Source organism: Fukomys damarensis, unplaced genomic scaffold, assembly GCF_012274545.1.
Source record: "Fukomys damarensis isolate Sample0158 unplaced genomic scaffold, DMR_v1.0_HiC HiC_scaffold_36, whole genome shotgun sequence".
In the NCBI taxonomy this organism is placed as follows: domain Eukaryota; kingdom Metazoa; phylum Chordata; class Mammalia; order Rodentia; family Bathyergidae; genus Fukomys; species Fukomys damarensis.
In genome coordinates this window covers 38,618,148-38,638,947 of record NW_022900948.1, presented here as the reverse complement: position 1 = coordinate 38,638,947, position 20,800 = coordinate 38,618,148, and the positions used below count along the sequence as shown (strand labels likewise).

General features: G+C 37.4%; 2 protein-coding genes across 5 annotated transcripts; both read left to right on the top strand.

The window, feature by feature from the left end:
• The first annotated feature begins 33 nt into the window (after nucleotides 1–33).
• On the top strand, nucleotides 34–10,293 carry Zbtb26 (zinc finger and BTB domain containing 26). The gene is made up of 2 exons (XM_010613480.2): nucleotides 34–98; nucleotides 8,063–10,293. Exon 2 carries the CDS (start codon nucleotides 8,073–8,075, stop codon nucleotides 9,396–9,398), a length of 1,326 nt encoding a protein of 441 aa, XP_010611782.1. The 5' UTR covers nucleotides 34–98; nucleotides 8,063–8,072; the 3' UTR covers nucleotides 9,399–10,293.
• Zbtb6 (zinc finger and BTB domain containing 6) lies at nucleotides 34–16,771 on the top strand. Of its 4 annotated transcripts, none has more exons than XM_033759060.1 (2): nucleotides 34–98; nucleotides 15,075–16,771. In XM_033759060.1, exon 2 carries the CDS (start codon nucleotides 15,078–15,080, stop codon nucleotides 16,353–16,355), a length of 1,278 nt encoding a protein of 425 aa, XP_033614951.1. In that variant the 5' UTR covers nucleotides 34–98; nucleotides 15,075–15,077; the 3' UTR covers nucleotides 16,356–16,771. The 4 variants fall into 4 exon arrangements, with proteins under 4 accessions (XP_033614951.1, XP_010611783.1, XP_010611785.1 ...); XM_010613481.2 differs by lacking the exon at nucleotides 34–98 and adding an exon at nucleotides 13,714–13,802; XM_010613483.2 differs by lacking the exon at nucleotides 34–98 and adding an exon at nucleotides 13,808–13,863.
• The last annotated feature ends 4,029 nt before the right edge of the window (nucleotides 16,772–20,800 follow it).

The following is a 20,800-nucleotide window of genomic DNA, read 5'->3' as shown; positions in this document are numbered from 1 at the left end:
CTTTGGCTCAGGTTCCCTGCCCCTCCCCCTTCCCGGAGCCCCGAGGGGCCGGAGCTCCTGGCGGTGCCGGATCCTGACGGCGGCCTTCCCCCGGGTCTGTAAGTGTGGAGGCGGCCTAAGCACCGGGATGGGGTGCGGGTTCTCTCAAAATGGAGCCCTCTTGGGGCCCTACACGGGCCGGGAACTACACTGGGATGGAGGCTGAGAGGATAGCCTACGCCCCGGGGGAATTAAGGAGCCCTTGGCCCGGCCCACGCTGTGCCCCGCCCCTTTCCCTTCCCAGTATCTGGAGCGAGGAGTTTAAGAATGTCCCAAGGACCGCCTCCTGGGACCCCAACCTAGGGCCCTACTAGTTGGCCTGGACCCTGGACTCTGGCATCTTGTAGAAAGTACCAGAGTTGGGGCCCTGAGCAAACGAGCCGCGGGAGCCAGCCTAAGACAAGGCCTTCAATGCTAGCCGAATCACTGAGTGCTAGATTTCTTTTTTGATGGGGCTTCACTGAATTCAGTCATTGGCTGCAGCACCTTTTATACTGGCACTGGCGGTATTTTAGGCACTGGTCATTCGTCAGGTATCTCTCCATTTTTCGGGGTCAAGTTTGGGAGTCATATATAAACAAATAACTGTTCCTGTGATACATATCTATCTAATGTATGTTATATATAACGTATATTAGATAATTGTCTATTTTTCTCAAGGGACGACTTGAGAAACTGACATGTGAATTATACTTCTTGGTGACTATAAAATGTGGAAGCCCTTTTCAGGTAGAAGGAACAGCTGCAATTTTACTAAGAGTAATAACTGAAAAAGAGGAAATTAGGGTGGCATAGGGGAGCTCCTACATATGGGATAGGATTTGAGATTGGAAAAGTAGACTGAAGTTCAGATAGTGAAAGCTTTAGTTCTAAATGAGATTGATAGTTTTTTAAAGTTGTAAGCAGAAAACTGCCCTGCCAAAAATAATTTGGTTCTAGAGAAAGCTTATAGGAAAAGAATTTCTGTTAGCTGAATGCGGACTCTTTTAGTTCCTGGCTAGGTATTCTTAAATTATTTTAAAGAGATAATGGATCAGTGTGGTCAGAGGCAACGAAATCAGAAAATAGATTTCTGACTGTTACTAGAAAGGAGGCAGGTATTTATGTTTTAGATAACAGCGTCAGGATTTCATAACTAATTGTGTATTGAAGGAGAAAAGACTACTAAATCTAACTCCCAGTTTCAGACCTTTGGTATTTGAAGAATAGTGATGTCGTAACCAGAAATAAAACCATAAAGTTAGGGTAGATTACACACTCATTTTTTAGACATGTTGAGTTAAAGTCTAGTGGGATAGCCATATATAGTTGCCCACCTTAAAATTGGAAGTGCAAAACCTGAAATCAGCCTAAATGTGGCAGCCAGAGGTAAAGGTTTCAGTTATTAGCATAGAGGTGGAAGCCATGGAAATAGATGGTATCAAGAAGGGAATATTGAGAAAGAAGGAAATTTTCAGAGTCATGGTTACATTTATAAAGCAGAGAGAGGAATTGGAACAATAGTTATTACTGTAATAGTGGAAAAAGAGGTAGGAGATAAAGTGTAAGAATGCAAGTTTCCCACAACCAAAATGACTCAGATTTCAAGAGAAGAAAATTGAAGAGTCCACTGGATCAGTTATTTATAGTACCTGGGAAATGACAAGGAAAAAAAAAGATTGTTTATTAAAAAATCATTAGCCAGGGCTGGGGATTTAGCTCAGTTGCCCTATGCCTGCCTTGCAGGCACAAGATCCTGAGTTTGATCCCCTGTACCAAAAAAAGAAAAAAAAAGAAAAAGAAAAAAGAGAAATCATTAGCCAGGTGTGGTGGTGCACACCTGTAATGTAATCTTAGCACTCGGGAAACAGGCAGGAGGAGCTCCTCAAGTTCAAGACCAGCTTAGGCTGCATACTTTGTTCAAGGCCAGTGTGGACTTAATGAGACTCTGACTCAACCACGCTTCCTCCAAAAAAGAGAGATCATTAGTGACCTTTTTTTCTTTTATTTCTTTTGTTGTGTGTGTGGGGTGTGTGTGTGTGTGTGTGTGTGTGTGTGTGTGTGTGTTTATGATATGGAGACAGAGTGATAAGATCTCACTATGTAGTTCAGGCTGATCTTGAACTCATTATGTAGCCCCTGATGGCCTTAAACTCATGATCTCACTATGTAGTTCGGGCTTGTCTTCAAATCATTAATCCAAGCTGGCCTTGAACTCGTGACAATCCTCCTGCCTCAGTGCCCCTCACACCCAAGTGCTAGTATTACAGGCATGTGCCACCTCGCTTGGCTTCATTAGTGACCTTTTAAAAAGCAGTTTTAATAGAGTGGTAAGGTGCTGATATATGGACTATTAAAAGCCTCAACTGGTTTGACTTCAAAAGGGAATGAAAATAGGTCACATGAAGAATTTCATAAAGAAAATTGACAGGCTTTATAAATCACAAACCAGTCCATCATTCTACACTGTTTAAACATTAACTGATTTAATTTTCTGATTTAACAAATTAATTGATTTAAAAAATATGAAGTAATCTGCTTTTGACAGAAAGGAAAACTGGGGCAGAATAGTTAAGCTAGTAAGTGGTTGAGCAGGGTTTTTAGTCTTAGGAAATATGGCTGTAGAGTCCATGTTTTACCTACTCTACCATGCAATAACAATGCAGTAGTCAAAGTAGTAGGAAAATTTTAAGCAAAAATAAGCTTATTGATTGAAAAAATGGAAAAGCCTTGGAAAGAGACCCAGGTTGAGAAAATGGTAAGTAATGAACTTGTGCTTGTATTGTTTTTTATTTCTTCCTGTCTTAGATCTTCTTCCACTCTATGCCAATTTAGATTTGTCTCTTCCACTCATGCTTTCACTTGTCACCTATCATACCAGTTATAATCAGGTTTCCCCTGCAGCTTCAGTCCCAAATCCAACCAGCTGGTAGAGTCCACTGATCACTTCATTCTTGATGTCATCTTGATATTCATCTTGGTGTCATGTAGACCCTTCTAACTCAACATTTTTACTGCTACATTCTCAGTGCCAGATTTACTTAACCTTACACAATTTAGTGAAGCTACAAGGAAAAGACCAGCAAAACAATGATAAAAAACTAAGGTCAACAGTTAGGTAACTTGTCCACTTTTCAACAATTTAAAAAGAATGAACTGGACCGGGGATTTAGTTCAGTGGTTCCACTGCCTCCTGCGCTAGCATAAGGACCTGAGTTCGATCCCTTGTACAAAAAAAAAAAAAAAAAAAAAAATTAAAAAGAATGAACTATCACTGGTATGTAACTCAGTTGCAGTTTGTTGTTATACAGTCATTTTGTATAAACAAAAAACATAAACAGTGAAAACAACCTTAAATGAGAATATTCCTATTACATTGATGTTTGAGAAATGGTCCTTGGAAGTACTTAGATTTAATTTCTATAACCTAGGCCAGTGGTGGTGACTCTAGAGCACCCAAGCCACAGTAAGCTATTTATATCACTGAAGGCTCTAGAAGGTTTGTCATCACTGACCTAGGCAGTAGATAATAAGGGTATGAACCATGGCAACGATGGTAAGAATGGAGAAGGATTTTGGGAATCCTCCTGAGGAAAAACTTACAGAATGTGGTGACTAAGACTTTACCTGATAAGTTCTTTACTTTCTTTCAGTTACAGGAATAGTGCTACACATTAGAGTTACATAGTGACTTTTATGAATATTACTAATAATTATTGAAGTTATCTACACTTAGCGATTCTGAAATCAGATATATTCATGTTTATCTTGTTTCTTTTTCCAGTACTGGAAATCAAACTCAGGACCTTGTGCTTGCCAGGCAGGCACAGTGCCGCTGAGCTAAATCCCCAGCCCAATTCTGTTTTATTTGCAGATAGTATTAAATTTCTATCTACATGAGTAAATAGCATAAGAGATAGAAAACTAACAGATAAGGAAGAATAAGGGCATAAAATACAATCAAATATGATTAATATATAATATGGCTTACCATTAAAGTCCTGTTTATATGATACAAATTTGGCTTTTAATTGTACTTTTTGTTTTTAAGCATAAACTTTTTATGTAACTAATCATAATACTATACAAATTGTAAGCATACAGCTCAATAAATTTCCATGGCCTACCTTGGTGATACTCAATATAAAGAAGGGAATCTGAATAGTTATACTCTTAGATATCACCCTTAAATAAAATTATTATATAATAAAATTATTATATTCAGGAGGCTACGCAGGAGGATTCCAAGTTCAAGTCAGTCTGGGTAACTTCACAAGACCCTATCTGAAAATTTAAAAAAAATTGTTTTTTTTGAAGAGCTGAGGGGTATGGCTCAATAAGTAGTACAGCACTTGCCTAGCACACATGAGACCCTGGGTTTGATGTCCAGAACCACATACACACACACACACAAAACCTAGCCTACTTGTCTCCTACATAGATTGCTGGCATCATGCAATTTGGGCACAAGTTCCATGTAACACGTAACACTGTCAACTTCTATTATTTTCAGCAAGTTATTAGGGATAATACCTACCTATAAAGATTTTCAAAATTAAATGGGCCAATTTCAAGCATTTGGCACTGTACTTAGAATTTAACAAGGACTCAGAAAGATTAGTTATCATTTTTTTAAAAATATTCATTATAAGCATAATTTTTATATTACTCATTTTTGTGTATGATGTTAGGGATTAAATGCAAGGCCAAGCACATGCTAACCATGTGCTCAAGCACTAACTAGATCCTGGCCCCCTATTATCTAAAAAAAGTATTTTAAATATGATTTTATATGATCACAGTTATTTTGGATGCAAACCTTGTTAGAAACAAGTTTTTCCCAGGGTGCACAAATATCCTGATGTTGAAGAACATGCATATCATAGCTCAATAATTATTTCACAGGAAACATTAAGAATTCATTATATAGGGCTGGGGATTTAGCTCAGTGGCACCATGCCTGCCTGGCAAGCACAAGGTCCCGGATTCGATTCCCAGTACCAGAAAAAAAAGAGAAATGAGTTCATTATATGGCTGGATTTTGTTTAAGGAGCTGTGTAAAGTATACCAAACAGTTCATCCTTGTCCTCAAATAACTAATAGTCTGTTGGAGAGGGAAACTAATGACAGGAAACAAGTGATAAATTGTGGTCTGGAAATAGGAGTTTATCAAAGGTAAACAATAGAGTAGATTGACACATATTAGGAAAAACTTCCTAACATAAACAGGTTATTCTCATATTTGTGGACTTCAAGAGACAGATTATAATAAATACTTTCCTGAGCTACCTGTTTGGCTGCTTTTGTTGGTAAATTTTTTTGAGAACTGATGAATAGGAAGCAAATGAAACCATATTCTTGCTCCTCATCTTTAGTGCAACAAGGAACAACTGCCCCTCACAATACAGTTGAATAAAGCATTGCGAGTCTATAGGTGGAAACATTGTTTATATACAAGTGCAAGTAGGGAAAATACTTATCTGAGGGTATCATGGCCAGCTGTAGTGCATTTAAGAACAAGAGAACTCTTGTTTTGTTTGTTTTTGGTTTTTTTAGGATAGAGTCTCACTATGTAGCTCAGATTGACCTTAAACTCACCATGTAGCCTAGACTTGCTTTGAGCTTGTAGCAATTCTCCTATATTAGCCTACCTATTGGTGGCATTACAGGCATGCAATAGCATGCCTGGCCCCAATAGAACTAATAAAGAATCCCACTTTTGTTTTGCCAGTTGAAACAAAAGTCATTTTTATAACTTCTCATTATAAATTAGAATATTTATTGTTCTAGAATGAATAAGCCTCCATAATTTCTAAAATTGACCAGTGATAATACAATTTTTCTGCTTTAAATTACTGATATTCTCTGTATTTTCAAGACTTTTACTTTATATTTCATACTCTTTTCTCTGATGTTTGCTTTTCTACATCCTTTGGTGCACTTTTAAATATTCTGCATATATTGAGAATGTCGTGTAGGGAAAAGCTACTTTGTGTTTAATGTTGTTAAATACTTATGCCATACTAGTTGCCCTGTCATTGACATTCAGCTGAATTCCTTAATTTAGAATCTTGACACAGTTCATTTTCTCTCTCTATTCAATCAGTTACCAAGTTCTTATAAATAACTTTTGTTATTTTTTCTTGCTTCTTACTTCCATTTTCATTCTTTCCTCAGCCCTGTAGCCTCAGCCCTGTAATGCATCTGCAGTTTTTGTGCTAGTCTTCTTAACAATTCAACAAATCTAAACCAAGCACCTCCATGTTTTCTACAAGGTCAAGTGATGGTAGTATACACTTGTAATCACAGAACTTGGGAGGCTGAGGCAGGAGGATTGAAAGTTTAGGGAGGATTATAAGCCTGAGATACATAATAAGACCCTGTCTCAAAATAACCAAAAGAAAAATATAATAGAATGCCAATTTATTATCTTCATAATGGAACTAATAGTTTAGCATGGCTAATTCATTTTTCCCCTTTAGAAAGATACATGAGAAGTCAAGTTTGGAGACTATGGAATCTAAACATGAAGCTTTCTCCAAAACAAAAGTGTTATGTAAACAGGAGTTTTTGCTATATTTGCAGGAGTTTTATATGTTTAATAGTGCTAAAGATTGACCACAGCGCCTCCGTCATGCTAGACAAGTGCTTTACCACTGAACCCCCAGCTCTGTGTAGAGTTTTGGCAAAGGTGCCTTCTCCATAGTTGAAGGAGTTATATAAATGTTTACCTTATTTTTATTTTTATTTTTTTTGTACCAGGATCGAATTCGGGACCTTATGCTTATGAGACAGGTACTGTACCACTGAGCTATGTCCCCGGCCCTTGTTTTTTCATTTTTAAAATTTTATTGGTACATATTAGATGTACATAATGATGACATTCATCATAGGGGATTTGTACCCGTGCATGGACATATCTTGCTCCTTTCTTTTTTCCCCATTCCCCTTCACTCCCTTCAACCCCTCTTCCCCTCCAGAAAATATGTTTTTGAAAGATGATATGGTAGTGTGTAAGTTAAGTTAGCAGCAATGGAAGATAGAAGTTAAGAGAAACATTTATGAATCAGCTCTAATATTTCACATGATATGTAATGATGGATGCATAGGGACAAAAAGAAAAGAACAGCATCTAGTAGGGATTGATCTATCTTACACCTACTCAGAATTCCACCACATGGTTCATCTGGTTATTCTGTTTCAAGGTTGGTTGGCTGGTTGGTTGGTAAGTGTGAATTTGTGGGGGGTGGTATGTGAGGATTGATCCCATGGCCTTTACACTGAACTATATCCCCACTTTTTAAAATTTGAGATAGAGTCTTGCTAAGTCATTAAATTGCCCAGGCTAAGCTCAGACTTGTAATCTTCCTGCCTCTGTCCTGCAAATTGCTGGGGTTATAGGCATGCATTCACCACATGTGAATTCTTTATTTTCTATTTCAAGAAATTTTCTTTAAAAGAGAATTTATATTTGTCTGCAATGTAAAGGATAAAGAATTACAGCTTTGGGCCAGGGATTTAGCTCAGTGATGCTGCCACCTGCCTCCCAAGTGCAAGGTCCCGAGTTCAATCCCTGGTATCAAAAATAAATAAATAAATAAATGAATAAACAAATAAATAAATAAAATACAAAGAAAAAGAAGAGTATTTTGTTTCAGAAGAAGCATGGAGAAGAAAATAATGACTTAATCTTTGCTTGTGTAGGGACGTTTTAGTTTGAGTTTGAAACTACGTAGAATCATCCATCATGTGGGTGACTAATTTAAACACTATTCTTATATTCAGTGTCTTAAAAAGTTGAGTGAATGCCCAGCTGTTAAACTTTACTCATGTCCACTCTTTCAGTGCAGTTGATACTTGTTAGTGGTAAGGAGTAATTTTTAACAGCCTTTTAAAGTTGTTGTAGTAGCTTCTTTCAAGGACAGTTTTATTTAGATACATACATAACAGATATGACAACACATTTGAATTTGGAAGGTTAATCCAGATTTCTTAATTGTTCAGATTTCCTTAAATTCAACCTTTTTACATTTCTGTTCTTTAGGTCTGCCAAAATGTCTGAAAGATCAGATCTCCTTCACTTCAAGTTTGAAAATTATGGAGATTCAATGTTACAAAAAATGAACAAATTAAGAGAAGAAAATAAATTTTGTGATGTTACAGTTCTCATAGATGATATTGAGGTACAGGGGCATAAAATTGTGTTCGCTGCAGGTTCCCCCTTCTTAAGAGACCAGTTTTTACTGAATGATTCCAGAGAGGTGAAAATCTCCATATTACAGAGTTCAGAAGTGGGGAGACAATTGCTCTTATCCTGTTATAGTGGTGTGCTGGAATTCCCTGAGATGGAACTGGTAAATTACTTGACTGCTGCAAGTTTTCTTCAGATGAGCCACATTGTAGAACGGTGCACGCAGGCCCTGTGGAAGTTTATAAAGCCAAAACAGCCAATGGATAGTAAAGAGGGATGTGAACCTCAGAGTGCTTCTCCCCAGTCAAAAGAACAGCAGGGAGATGATGGAGGCTCCCCAAAGCAAGACTCACCTTGTATTCATCCATCTGAAGACAGTATGGATATGGAGGACAGTGATATTCAGATTGTTAAGGTAGAATCTATTGGGGATGTATCAGAGGTTAGAAGTAAAAAAGATCAGAACCAATTTATTTCTTCTGAACCCACAGCTTTACATTCATCAGAGCCCCAGCACTCCCTGATAAATTCAACTGTGGAAAACAGAGTAAGTGAAATAGAGCAAACCCACCTCCACAATTATGCTCTATCATATACAGGCAGTGATAACATCATCATGACCTCAAAAGATGTCTTTGGGCCTAATATTCGAGGTGTAGACAAAGGCCTCCAGTGGCATCACCAATGCCCAAAGTGTACCAGGGTATTCCGTCACCTGGAGAACTACGCCAACCATTTAAAAATGCATAAACTCTTTATGTGTCTACTCTGCGGCAAGACTTTCACTCAGAAAGGCAACCTTCATCGACACATGCGTGTGCATGCCGGAATTAAACCTTTCCAGTGTAAAATCTGTGGGAAAACCTTTTCTCAGAAGTGTTCCTTACAGGATCATCTTAACCTTCACAGTGGAGATAAGCCCCATAAATGTAACTATTGTGACATGGTGTTTGCACATAAGCCAGTTTTGAGGAAACACCTTAAACAGCTGCATGGCAAAAACAGCTTTGATAATGCCAATGAGAGAAATGTGCAAGACCTCACAGTGGATTATGATTCTTTTGCGTGTACAACAGTCACAGACTCTAAAGGGTGTCAGCCGCAGCCTGATGGAACGCAGGTCCTGGATGCAGGTAAACTGGCCCAAGCTGTCCTCAACTTAAGGAGTGATAGTACTTGTGTGAATTGAGTACAGGCTTAATCACAACTAGAAGTGACTGACAATGTGGCAATAGTATGAGTCTTTTTAGGAGTGATTTTACTAGTTTTATTTCTCCAAAACCTCCATGTAGGTGGTAAGGGGTAAGTTAAAGCACTAATAGACCAGGCAACGTACCACTTGGAGTGGTTTTGCCTTCCTTTTGCCCTGTTCCACAAATAACTCTGTTGTGAGTTATTTGTCCTGTGATGGCTGTTTCCTTTCCCGAGGAATAATTCCATTTGTCTACCTAATGTTGACTTATGTCTTAGACTGACACTAGTTTAGGCTTTCACCAGGCACATTCTAAAGGTACCAAAAGGTTAATAACATTACCTACTCTCCACTAATAGATGCTGTGCTAAGAGAAGTGAATAATAATTTTCTTTGGCAAAAAAAAAAAAGAGGCTAAGATATAAGGTGATACTGCTGTTGACCTAAATATGTGATAAATCCCTCTGGTTGCCTATTGATAATTCATCCATATTTGGTAAATGAACGAATCTGCTTCTTACTGTTTGTACTTGGGTTGGAGCTGGCTCTAAAGAAGTATGTTGGTTATTCTGTATCCTTTTCAACACTCTCATAGCCAACTTCATCTCACTGAATTGTTCATATAAAACAGAGTACAGTCTTTTCAGAAACACTTGCAGACAGATAGAGATTACCAAGAGAAGCATAACTAACAGAGGACAGAAGTTCAGTTCGAAAACAGCACTTAAATGAGATGTTTTCCAGGTAGCACATCCCAGTAGGAGACCAGATGCTTAATGTATAAATTACTTACTGATGCTTTTGAAATCAGGATTGCTTCCAGCATATTCCCTCCCTCCCCCTGCATACTTTTTTGTTGTTGTTTTGTTTTTGGTTTTGTGAGACAGAGTCTCACTATGTAGTTGAGACTGACCTGGAACTCACTATGTAGCCCAGGCTGGTCTTGAACTCACAGCTATCCTCCTGCCTCAGCCTCCCGAGTGCTGGGATTACAGGCATGCGCCACCATGTCCGGCTGCCTGAATACTTTTTAGTGCTAGAGAATAATGATCTCTCTTTAAAAAAAGATCTATTTGAGAATTTCTGAACTTTGTATCAGAGTTTAATCATCAGAAAGGTGAGTTTAGCTATCAGTTTAAGTGTCTGGGACTTTTTCTTTCCTTATAGACCTTAACTTCTTTTTTCTTTTCTTTTTTTGGGGGGGTACCAGGGATCAAACTCAGGTCCTTGTGCTTGTGAGGCGGGTGCCGGAACCACTGAGCTAAATCCCTGACCCTTGTGAACCTTAATTTCTAAAATAGATTTAAAAAGTTACATGGGACACATAAGAGCAATCGGATCTTTTTTTTCTGCATTCAGGTATTTCCCTTAAAAGTATACTGCTCCACTTTGCCACCTCAGACAGACTAATAATAATGCAAAGTTGGCCTTTCCGTATCAAAGAACAAAACAACTTTTTACCTAAGCACATTTCAGAGATAAATTTTCGAGTGTTACTTGATTTTAACCCATGAGTTACATTTAAGCAATAGCAATGTTAAGAGTACAGTATTGAGAGAATCTTAAGAGACCATTTATTCCTCCTTCATCTGAGTTGGAACATCCAGAGCCCAAAGAAGTGGCCTGGCCATAGTTGGCTAAAGTAAATAAGTGACTATGAACTAATGTCTCTTTATTTCTTCTCACTATACTTTGGCTTAAAAATTTACACGATGAAGAACAATGCATTAGCAAAAACACCCCCAGTTTTGTGTTTCATTTTTGTTTCTCTGCTGACTTTGAGACAACCTGGATTTTGCCAGCAAAACATCACAAAGGGACTTAGTTATATTATTTTTTAAATTTTACTTTATTTTACCGAACCCAGGGCTTTATGTATGCTAGGTATATACTCTGATATCCCCAGTCCCTATTTTTTTAGATGAGTGTTACATTCTTGTCAAAAAAGTACTTCATTTTTTTACTATTAGGGAAGGGGAAAAGGCAAGTAAGAATAATGCAAGAAGGATCCAAATGTGAAACTTTTTTTGTCTGGAAAAGTGTTTCATTTCCATCCAGACTTTTGTTTTTAGTTTTGACCTAGGAGAGGACATGCACAAATAATACAGAAGTTAGGCTTTATTTATATAGTCAGAGGGATCTAAAATTTGATATATTTCCAAATGAGTGTGATATTTGAGGTATAATTTATCTTCTGTTCAAATATTTAATGAGAATAGAGTAGTGATAAGACCTATAGGTACCTTAAGCCAACATCATTATATTGTCAAATGATGCTTCCTAGCATTGTGATTTTTATATGATCCAGCCAAAGAGTACCAATTCTATGCAACAGTGAGGCTACTGTGCCAACTAGTATTTTTGTATTTTCTCTGAACGTCATTTCTTGGCAGAAAAGTTTCCAATTTGGATACTTCCCTCACATTCATGTTTTTGTTACTGATTTGAAGGCTGAAGCACATGGGTTCAAATAAAATTGGTCTCTTTGGTTGGAAACTATTTCTAGGTTCATTTCGATCATTCAAGAAACTTTTTTCTTTTTAATGCTGTGAATTGAACCTAGGGCCTGTGCATGCTAAGCATGTACTCTACCACTGAACTCAAGAAACATTTTCTAACCTCTGCTGCCAAGGCACTATGCTAAATACTGAGGATATGAAGGTAAGATTGATGTAGTCCCTACCCTCACAGAGCTTACGGTCTCAATTTGATTTATACTAGGAGTAGTAAAACTTTTTTTTCTTTGATCACTTTCAGCATTTTTTTAATTTATTAGTAAAACTTTTTGCATATACAAAACACTGAAGTAAATTGTGGGCTCCTCCATTTCTTGGTTAGAGAGGTGTTTTGTTTCTATGAGATATTTTCTAATTTTGGTGAGACTTGTCTTTTTTTCTTTCATTTACACGTTTCTTAGATTATATTGCAGAGAGTCAAACTGATATCAAGTACATTTTATAGGGGAACATGATTCAAACCTAGGAGAAAACGTTTTAAAACTTCAGTCATTCATCATTTGTATTTTATGGATCCCAGATAATTGAAAAGAGGACTCTTCTTTATAATAGTTTGGTTTTTAAAAATTTACTTTGTCACAGTTATTTATTATTTAACTTTATAGAAAAACTCCAAACTGAAGTGGCTCTGATGTAAATCAGATGTGGTTTTAGTTTCTTTACTGGAAGATCTATAAATGGACACTGGTCATTGCTTCTAAAATAGTAAACAACTCAGAACATTTTATTTCAGCTCATGAATAGCTGTTCTAAATCTGTTGTATGTTAGACATACTGTGAACTACCTCTTCACTTATTATGGGGAAGTTTCCTTAATAAAAGTGTGACAATTAAAACTGGTGTCAGTAGTTTACTTTCAATTTCTTGAACTTGAATCCCAGGGATGCTTCTATCTTTAAAACACATTTTAATTAAAACTGTTGACTTTGCCTTCAGAAGGAAGTATGAGCCAATGAGAAATTAGTTATTACTAGAGGCAGTTATTTCCATGAGAATCTGATGATTGAGGAGACCAGCAATGGCTTGTAAGAACTGGTTCAGACATCCCTTCATTAAACAAATACTTTATGCCTGTTGAGCACTAAACTTCTGGAATGCAGAGATCAGTAAGCATTGTCCTTAAACACCTTGGCCTCAATAGGACAAAATTTTGATGTAGGTCTGATAAGTGCAGTATTAAAATTAGGTGAAGGAATAACAGGTTCCAAACTGGAAATCAGTTAATTTAAGGGCAGATCAGAATGTGCTTGAGGGATGATGTGATTTATGGACAGGTTTGAGTAAGTGAAAGGGAGTGCTTTGCACGTGAAAGGCCTTAGGTCCAATCTCAGCGCCAAAGAAGGCAGGGGTGTCGGGGGGTGGGGTGGGGGGGTGTTGTATTTTGGTTGGGCACGTGGCTTGGTGGTAGGTCTGCCTAGCACGCTCTGGGTTTAACCCAGCACCCATAGGTCACTAGACTGACAGTCGAAAATATAGAGTCCTAGTTTCTCCTGCTATTTTCCAAGTTGTAGTTGGTTCCAATAAAAACCTGCCCCATAATAACCTATAAGAACCCTCCGGGAGTTCAGACGTTGGAATCTGACATATGCTCAAAAAGCAACTTCACAGTCCGTGTCTCCAATTTGGGTGTTCGGGAAGAGAACGGCTTGCGCACCGAAAACGGGACTGAACAAACCGGACATGCCACTTTCCGGCGCCTTTCTGTTATTCCAGGAATGCAGGAAACGAGAAAGAAAGAGCGTCCCAGGATGTCCTTCCGGGGCGCCCAGGTGACTTCAGTACAGAATAAAATTGGTTGACACCGGATGTGTTTTCTCCAGGCTAAGTCCATCTTCCATCCTGGGCCCCTCTGCCGCGGAATCCTCAATCCCAATTTTGTGAGTTGGTAAGTGAACCCAAAGGACGTTACCCAGGTGGCAAAGCTTGCTGAAGAAGAGGAGGCGGAGGTCAGCTGGGCGCGGCCTCTGAATGACTAATCTGATACCGCAGTCCCTTGGCTGATATCTTTGGGCCGGGAAGAACTGTGTGTCGAACTGGAGGGATTTTCCGGGCCACCTGGGATCCAGTTTTAGTTCAACAGATGTTCCCCACGCTCCCCTTGCTAATGCGTGGGCCTATGTGCTGAGTGGAGAATCAGCCACCATATTCGGGTGCTCTGGGAGCTACTGACTGTGGGGGGAGGAGTTACATTAATCTTACTTGGTTTGGGCTTAAAGGAGCCAAACCAGTTGCTGGGGAAAAAGCTGGACACCAAATGTAATAGCTGTGCAAAGGTATCTACGGATGTTTTTGATAGGACAAAGATGAAAAAGTATCTAAGATTGGGGTATGAAAAATAGAATAGGGCTGGGGATTTAGCTCAGCGGTTCGGTGGCCTGCCTTGCAAGCGGAAGGACCTGAGTTCAATCCCTGGTACAAAAAAATAAAAAATAAAGGGGATAGAGACATAAAAATGGGTTCTGGCCAAATTGTGAAATATCTGAGAGGTAGAGGAGGCAAGCCATTGAGGATATAAAGCAGAAGAGGGAAAACGAAAAAATATTAGTTCTTTTGAAATTCAATAAAGTTGGGAATACAGTAGAGTGTTAGGTCAAGGAGACCTGTTGAAGACATTGCAGTGGTCCATGTGAAGAAGACTGAAGCTCTGTAATAGCGGTAGGAAGTAGAACTTTAGGACACTCATTAAGGTTTCTAATTTGGGGTATTATGTTAATTATACTTTTGGTGATTACTCTGTTTACTACTACTACTACTATTATTATTATTATTATTGTACCAGGGATCGAACTCTGGACCTTGCGCTTACAAAGCAGGTGCAGTGCCACTGAGCTAAATCCCAGCCCTAGCCGCCCCTATTTATGGTTGAATATTTAAATTTGCCTGTTCTTGACCTCAAGGTACATACAATTCAGCCAAGGAAGTAAGCATAGCATCTGTTACCTACAATTAAATGAATGTGCTGCAACAGAAATATGAAAAATATATATGATATGATGGTTTAGGGCTTCACTTTTAGTACCCAGAGTACAATTTAGGTTTTTTTTTTTTTTTTTTTTTTGGAAAATTCAGGTTTGGAGTGGGAGGGTTGTTTTTATTGTCACAGCATGGGTAAATATTTCATATCCTTACATTAATGTTTGTGTTTTATTTCTCTTAGATTATGACAATGGCTGCTGAGTCTGATGTTCTGCACTTTCAGTTTGAACAGCAAGGAGATGTGGTCTTGCAGAAAATGAATCTCTTGAGACAGCAGAATTTATTTTGTGATGTATCAATTTACATTAATGACACTGAGTTCCAGGGGCACAAGGTGATATTGGCTGCTTGCTCTACTTTCATGAGAGACCAGTTTTTACTCACACAGTCAAAACATGTCAGAATCACCATCCTGCAGAGTGCAGAAGTTGGCAGAAAATTGTTACTCTCTTGCTATACTGGAGCACTAGAAGTTAAAAGGAAAGAGCTTTTGAAATATTTGACTGCTGCCAGTTACCTTCAGATGGTTCACATTGTGGAAAAGTGCACAGAAGCTTTGTCAAAATATCTGGAAATTGATCTTTCTATGAAAAATAATAACCAACATACTGACCTGTGTCAATCTTCTGATCCAGGTCATAATGAAGAAGAAAATTCTGAGAAAGACTGTGAGATAATTGAAATTTCAGAAGATAGTCCAGTAAACATAGATTTCCATGTTAAAGAAGAAGAAAACAATGTATTGCAGTCAACAGTAGAGAGCTTGACACCAGAAAGAAATGAAATTAAGTCACCAGAGCTGTCAACAGTTGATATAGGTTTTAAAGATAATGAAATTTGTATTCTCCATGTAGAATCTATCAGTACAGCTGGTGTAGAAAATGGAGAGTTTTCACAGCCTTGTACCTCATCAAAAGCAAGTATGTATCTCTCTGAAACACAGCACTCCCTGATCAATTCTACAGTTGAAAGCAGAGTGGCAGAAGTTCCTGGAAATCAAGGCCACGGCTTATTTTGTGAGAATACTGATGGAAGTCATGGTACAGTGAGTGAGATTCAGAATGTGGAAGAGAATTATTCCCTGAGGCACCAGTGCCCCAGGTGTCCTCGAGGATTTCTTCATGTTGACAACTATCTGCGCCACCTTAAGATGCATAAACTGTTCTTGTGCTTACAGTGCGGAAAAACATTCACACAGAAGAAAAATCTTAACCGGCATATCCGAGGGCATATGGGCATACGGCCTTTTCAATGTACTGTGTGCTTAAAGACCTTCACTGCCAAAAGCACACTTCAGGACCACTTGAACATCCATAGTGGGGATCGGCCATATAAATGCCACTGTTGTGATATGGATTTCAAGCACAAATCTGCCCTCAAAAAACACTTAACTTCTCTTCATGGCAGAAGTAGTGGTGAGAAACTACCTAGGCCTGATCTGAAAAGGCAAAATCTTTTATAAATTGGAATCGTGGACTTGCTATGTAAATCTTATATTCTGTTAGGCAAGTCTTTGTGTAGAAATGCAGCATTTGTAATCCTATATTCCCACCCCTAATCTAATTTTATTTTGGCTCTGACTACACATATTTTTTTCTGAACTAAAGTTGTGAGAGGCCTGATAAAGCTGATGGGATGAATTATATACTGTGTAAATCCTAAAAGAATATATGTCTGGAGAAATAGTGTTCTTTTAAATATTCTCAATTCCAGTTGACTGAGGACCTAGCAGTATTTGCAGATTCTAATGTGTATTCTTTAGGTAATTGATTTAATTGTTAAATCTAATCATACAATAACTTTAAAGAATTAGGGTGACAGAAAAATAAATATTATTTTTGGTTCTTTGAGACGGGTTCTCACTATGTAGCCCAGGCTGGCCTCAAACATGAAATGATCCTCTTGCCTCAGCGTCACAAGTGCTGGAATTGCAGACATGTGCCACCACGCCCAGTGACAAAAATTAAATTTTAAAACATTATTATCTGTTTCTGGTCACTTTAAGAACAGATAGAATTAGCAAATTGTTTTTCTAACTTTTAGCCAGTGTTCTTAGGCTCAAAACTAAGGTGCTTACAGTTTAGAACTAAGGAAGGTACTTTTAATTTTAAACTATAAAGAAACATAATTCAGATTCACTTGGCGATAGCAGAATTTCCTTATAATGTGTTAATATTTTTAAAAATATTTTCATTACTATTTGTCATCATTATATAAACTTTAGAATAATTAAGTCCATGTTTCTTGATTATATTTAATAAAGTTGGAGTAATAATTTTGTGGCCAGTAAAATAATACTGTTGTCATGAAGCTGTGAAAAATTACTTTTCTAGAAATTCCAACTTTATCAAAGATGTTTTACTGTGTCCTTCCTAAATTTCCTTTTTTTTTATTAATGTAGTAAAGTTGACCTTTTTGATATATACTTCTATGGATTTTAACACATGTACATATTTGTGTACCACCCTGCAAATGGGATACAGAACAATCCCATCACCCATAAAAAATCCCTCATGCTGTTCCTTGTTACTTAATTCCTCCTAGCTCTAAACCCTATAAATAGTTCTTCATTACTATAATTTTGCCTTTTCTAATGTCATTTAAATGAAATCTTGTTTTTACCCAACATAACACCTTTGGAGTCATTCATGTGTATATCAGTAGCTCATTCTCCTTTTGATTTTCACTTGCCAGTATGTATTCTGTCACCAATGAACAGTTTACATGTGGTTAGCTATTAGCATTAGCTATTAATTATAATTTTTAATTTACATTATGCAGTTTACATTCACTGTGTTAACATAAAATCCTAACCATCCCTAGAATTTTATTTGATGTCAGTAACGTGCCAAAAACAACACTATAATTCTGATTATTTTAGTAACATTTCAGATTGTGATCTGAGGCTTAGCTTCTTGTTATCCTTGTCTACGAAAAGATCAAAACATGTTCCAAGGCAAATCACCTGTAAAACATGGGAACTACTTTGAGTAAAGAAGCCTGACTGGATGCATCTTACTTTCAAGTTAAAATTTTATTCCTTCTCTACTTACCTTGCCTTTACGTAGAATTTCTACCATATTTAACTTCTACTGGTACTCTTTGTATTTTAAAACATAATATACTTTGTATCAGAATTTTGTGAAGAATCCCATGTTATAAATGTTCAATACTGTTTTTGTGATACTTTTTTGGAAAAGATATTCTGCACTGAATTTTAAATCTAGGAGAGATTCTTTTAAAATTCAGGTCTCGTATTTGATGAGAAAACTGACTTCCTAACTTCCAGATCACTAATTACTGATATTTGGCAGGTCCTTGAGTTTTTCTTAATTTTAATTTTAATCTCGTTCATTTTTAAGATTCTTTCCATGTCTAATACTCTATTTTATATTTAACTTTTCCTGGGGACAAAAAGGTGAAAGCAAAAGAGAAGAGTTGTGTCTTCCTGGATGTTACTATTTGAGTACTCTTCAAAGACAAAAGAACTTTTCTAAACAATGTTTTTCTTTAACTCAGTAATAGTTTAAAGTTTAATTTCCTTTCCCACTTGACTCAAGAGGGGCCATTTATACTTGTGAAAATATTTCCTTTTCAGAAATAGTTTACTTGTGATTGAGGTACTTTTCTTATTTTTCCTTCCTAGGATGAAATACTGGAGGGGAGGGGTAGGGATGGGAGAAGAGGGTAAAATACAGTTTTAAAAAATTGATTTTTTTTTTTTTTAGGAATTGGTATCTATCTTGAATGCTTCATAAAAATTTTAGTTGGAACAATGTTTATGTGTGCCTTGTCAGATTGTTATAAGATTGTTTTGTGAGTACTTTGAGATTTTTGTGTGGGGGAAGGTGTTTTGTAAAAGTGATAGTTGTTGCTTGTATTATTTATTCCTGTTAATTTCAAAACGTTCCTAGGAGAGTATCTGTTTGCATGATGTATCTAAAATATTTCAGAAAAATGGAATCTTTTAACATGCAGGCATGGCAAAGTAAATGTAAAATTTATTCATTTGAAATACTCTTACGTTGTTTTTGTTTCAGATATGACTGAAAAATGTAATGTCTTTTTTGTTCAGCCCCTTTACTTACCACATTTACATATATAAAAGATTTTGAAAAGGTAGTTGTTAAAGAGAAAATCCTTGTCCTTTTTCCTTGGATGTAACTATCTTACATGTTTACATAAATAATAAACTGGAGGTAAGAATAGAAAATGTTTGTTTTGCCTGTATCTATGAATTTTAAAGGACACAGTTTTTCCTGGCTATTTAATTATTCAGTTCAGAAATACCTACTGAATCTGTACTTGAAATTAGGTAAACAAACAAAATCTCTGCCTTCATGAAATTTACATTCTAGTGGAGGGAGATAAACAGTACATAAATAAGTAAAATTAATTTGTCAGATTTGAAAACAGATTTAGAGACAAATAATGCAAGGATAGTGCCACAAGAAGGTGGGATTGTAATTTTAAATGTGGATAGTCCACCTTTGAAAAATCTTATTCATATATATATTTTTTTCTATTGCCTTTGGAATGTAATTAGGTATAGTGCCTAATGGGATACAAAGTGCACAAATAGAATTTGGAAAACATGTACATATAAAAATCACCCATCATTGTCCACCTGAAAGTACAGAAATGAATCACTGATTGTCGGAATATTTTCTTTTACATTGGCATATATTTCAAAAAGATGAAAAAGGCTATTGCATGGGGGAAAAGAAAGTCTGATGATGCCAATTAAATCCTTTTCTAAAAACCCTAATCTTTCCTTATCACACAGGCAGTAATAGCCATGTTTCTTCAAGCTCATGTTACTTTTCCATATTTTAATTTATATTTTATTTATTTCTATATATCTGTTATACATACGGCTTCACATTGAAAAGTTTTGAGTTTATGTCATGCCTATTATGCTTCACTTTCTCATCAGTAACTATATGTTATCTGCCTTTTAGAATTATTTCAGTAAGGAAATATAAGTACAACTAAAAATGAATACTTTTAAAACAACACAGTTTTGCACATAGTAAATTTGTAAATTATAAATTTCTAATTCCTATTCCGTTTTTTATTTGTAAAAACAGATTTCCTAACAAAATTTACTTTGAGTACTTGCTTCAGCAGCACATATACTAACATTTGCTTTGAAAAAGTTCTTCAAGAAATATTTGAGACATAATGCCAAATTTTGAGATTAAATTTTGATCCTTAGCAGCTTTGGGGTAGCTTTGTGTTCTCAATAGAGATTAGGTAGTTGGAAGTGTCTGTCAAACGCTTTCATTTTGGAGCTTTTCGTGTTTGTTTTTGTAATTGGGAGGTTACTTGATCTATGCAGAAGGACTGAGGGATCTGGTCAGCATTTCTTTATGAAAGTGAAGTAAGATTAACATGGATCCATCAATTCTGCGAAATGGATAACGTGCTTTTCAAAGTGAAAGTCTGGTACTAGTTCAAACCCGGGTCGAGCAAGCCGGTTCAAGACGCAGATCAAAGTGCAGGGAGTTTCCCATCAATCCCTTCGACAAGACTAGTCCTCACAACATCTCCCACAGTACTCCGGGACTCCGTCACATGACAGGGGAGGATTCACTTGAGCACTTCAGGCGTAGCAGACATCTACGCTTTTCCACTCACCAACTCCCGGCCATGCGTAATCTCGCGTGAAGTGAGCAGTATCTCCTCGCGAGAACTAAATCGGGACCCTCCAGGTCCGCCTCCGTGGTGAGGAGGAGGAGGAGGAGGAGGAGAAGGAGGAGGCGGAGGGAGGAGGAGGAGGAGGAGGCCCCGTCGCGGCCTTTGCCGCCGCCAGCGGGGCTGTCCTTGTAGCTCCCGATGGAGTTTGAGGCCGTGAAACCGCCGCCGAGCTCTGCCGCGGCGAGACGAGGCTCCTCCATCGCCAAG